Below are 2,500 nucleotides of genomic sequence, written 5' to 3' on the forward strand. Positions count from 1 at the left end.
AAACAAAGAAAACAAAGAAAAGAAAAACACTACATGAATACAGTGGATACAGGAATACAGAGACACAAAGAAACAAACTACAGGAAAAACAAAGAAAACAAGGAAAAGAAAAACACTACATGAATACAGTGGATACAGGAATACAGGAATACAGAGACACAAAGAAACAAACTACAGGAAAAACAAAGAAAACAAAGAAAAGGAAAACACTACAGGAATACAGAAGATACAGAGAATACAGAGACACAAAGAAACAAACTACAGAAAAACAGAGAATACAGGAATACAGGAATACAGAGACACAAAGAAACAAACTACAGAAATACAGAAATACAAGGAGACACACTGCAGGAATACAGAAATACAGGAACACAAACTACAAGAGTACAGGAATACAGAGACACAAATAAACAAACTACAGAAATACAGAGAATACAGAGACACAAAGAAACAAACTACAGGAAAAACAAAGAAAACTAAGAAAAGAAAAACACTACAGGAATACAGTGGATACAGGAATACAGAGAGACAAAGAAACAAGCTACAAGAATACAGAAGATACAGAGAATACAAAGACACAAAGAAACAAACTACAGAAATACAAAGAATACAGGAAGACAGAGACACAAAGAAACAAACTACAGGAAAAACAAAGAAAACTAAGAAAAGAAAAACACTACAGGAATACAGTGGATACAGGAATACAGGAATACAGAGACACAAAGAAACAAACTACAGGAAAAACAAAGAAAAGAAAAACACTACAGGAATACAGTGGATACAGGAATACAGAAGATACAGAGAATATAGAGAAACAAAGAAAAAAAACACAAAGAAACAAAAAAAAACACAAAGAAACAAACTACAAAAAATACAGTAGGATACAGGAATACAGAAGATACAGAGAATATAGAGAAACAACAACAACAACAACAAAAAAACACACAAAAAAACAAACAAAAAAAAAACACAAAGAAACAAACTACAAAAAATACAGTAGGATACAGGAATACAAGGAGACACACTGCAGGAATACAGAAACAAAGAAAACAAAGAAAAGAAACAAACTACAGAAATACAGTAGATACAGGAATACAGTGGATACGGCGAGGAGCTGATCCCCGCCGCCTGCTGCCGAGTCACGTTCGTTGCTAGGATACGGAGACGCCGGCCTGGACCTCCGCCTCCATTCGGCAGATGAGTCAGAAGGGAGTGAGTCACCAAACGCACTCACGCCGGTCTGTTATTCACTCCCGAGGTTCTGACTCATGGGTGTCGAGGGGGGATTTGGGGATTCGGTCGTGTTTCATTCATGGTTTTGTGGGGTGTGTGGGGTGGGGGTGGGGGTGGGGGTGTGGGGGGTGGGGTGGGTGAGTGGGGTGGGGATGGGTGTGGGTGTGTGTGTGTGTGTGATTTTTTTTTAGTGTTTTTTTTGGGGGGGAGGAGGGGGGAGTATGTTTATGGTGTTATGTTGTTTGTTTGTTTTGTTGTTTAATAGTTATTAGTTTTATTTTTCTTTATTTCTTTTCTCTTTCGCTCATTCATTCATTCGTTCATTCAGTGTTTCTCTCTTTTCTGTTCTCGCTTTCTTTCTCATCTCTCTCTCTCTCTCTCTCTCTCTCTCTCTCTCTCTCTCTCTCTCTCTCTCTCTCTCTCTGTCTCTCTCTCTCTCTCTCTCTCTATCTCTCTTCTCTCTCTCTCTCTCTCTTTCTCTCTCTCTCTTTTTTTTCTTCTTTTCTTTCCTTCCTTCTTTTCATCATTTTTTCTCTTCCTCTCTCTTCCTTTCTCTTTTCTCTCCCTCCTTCCTTCCCTCTTTCCACCTTCTTCATTTTCAAAATTATTTACCTTTTAACTCAAAATAATTTATTGCAATTAAGGAATAGATAAATAATAAGCACATACCACACGAAAGGGTTAAGAAAGGAGGGAAGTGAGAGAATTTAGTTTTTTTTTCTTTTTTTCTTCTCTCTCTCTCTATCTCTATCTCTCTCGTTCTCTCCCTCCCTCTCTCTCCCCCCCCCCTCTCTCTCTCTCTCTCTCTCTCTCTCTCTCTCTCTCTATCTATCTCTCTCTCTCTCTCTCTCTGTTTTTTTTTTACGCAAGCTGGGTCGTGACGTCATTCTCGAGTGGCTAAGATATTACGTCATCGAATATGTTTTGAATGCTCTATGTGAATGTATTTTCTGTCTTGTTTATCCTTAGCATTGTTGTTGCTGTTCTTGTTCTTGTTCTTGTTGTTCTTGTTCTCCTTGTTTTTTTCCTTCTTCTTTTCTTTCTTTTTATCATAATTTTTATTCTTTATCTGTTTCATCATCATTTTTCTTCTTCTTCTTCTTCATATTCTACGTCTTCTTTGCATCTTGTTTTTCTTCATCATCATCTTATTATCATTATTATTGTTCTTTTCTTCTTCCTTCCTTCCTCTTCTTCTTCTTCTTGTTTCCTTTTCTATTTCTTCTTAATTCCCCTCATCTTCATATAATCAATCAACACTTTTATA

General features: G+C 37.1%; 1 protein-coding gene across 1 annotated transcript in view; it reads left to right on the forward strand.

Annotated features, from left to right (window-relative positions):
* Positions 1–880, forward strand: part of LOC138862456 (peptidyl-prolyl cis-trans isomerase G-like) — a 971-nt gene extending 91 nt beyond the window's left edge. The window contains exons 1-2 of the mRNA XM_070124858.1: positions 1–42; positions 84–880. The exon at positions 1–42 is cut by the window's left edge and continues 91 nt beyond it. Of these exons, the coding sequence (XP_069980959.1) occupies positions 1–42; positions 84–880 (839 nt within the window). The remainder of the gene's footprint in view (positions 43–83) is intronic.
* The last annotated feature ends 1,620 nt before the right edge of the window (positions 881–2,500 follow it).

Source organism: Penaeus vannamei, chromosome 8 (genome assembly GCF_042767895.1).
Source record: "Penaeus vannamei isolate JL-2024 chromosome 8, ASM4276789v1, whole genome shotgun sequence".
NCBI lineage: Eukaryota > Metazoa > Arthropoda > Malacostraca > Decapoda > Penaeidae > Penaeus > Penaeus vannamei.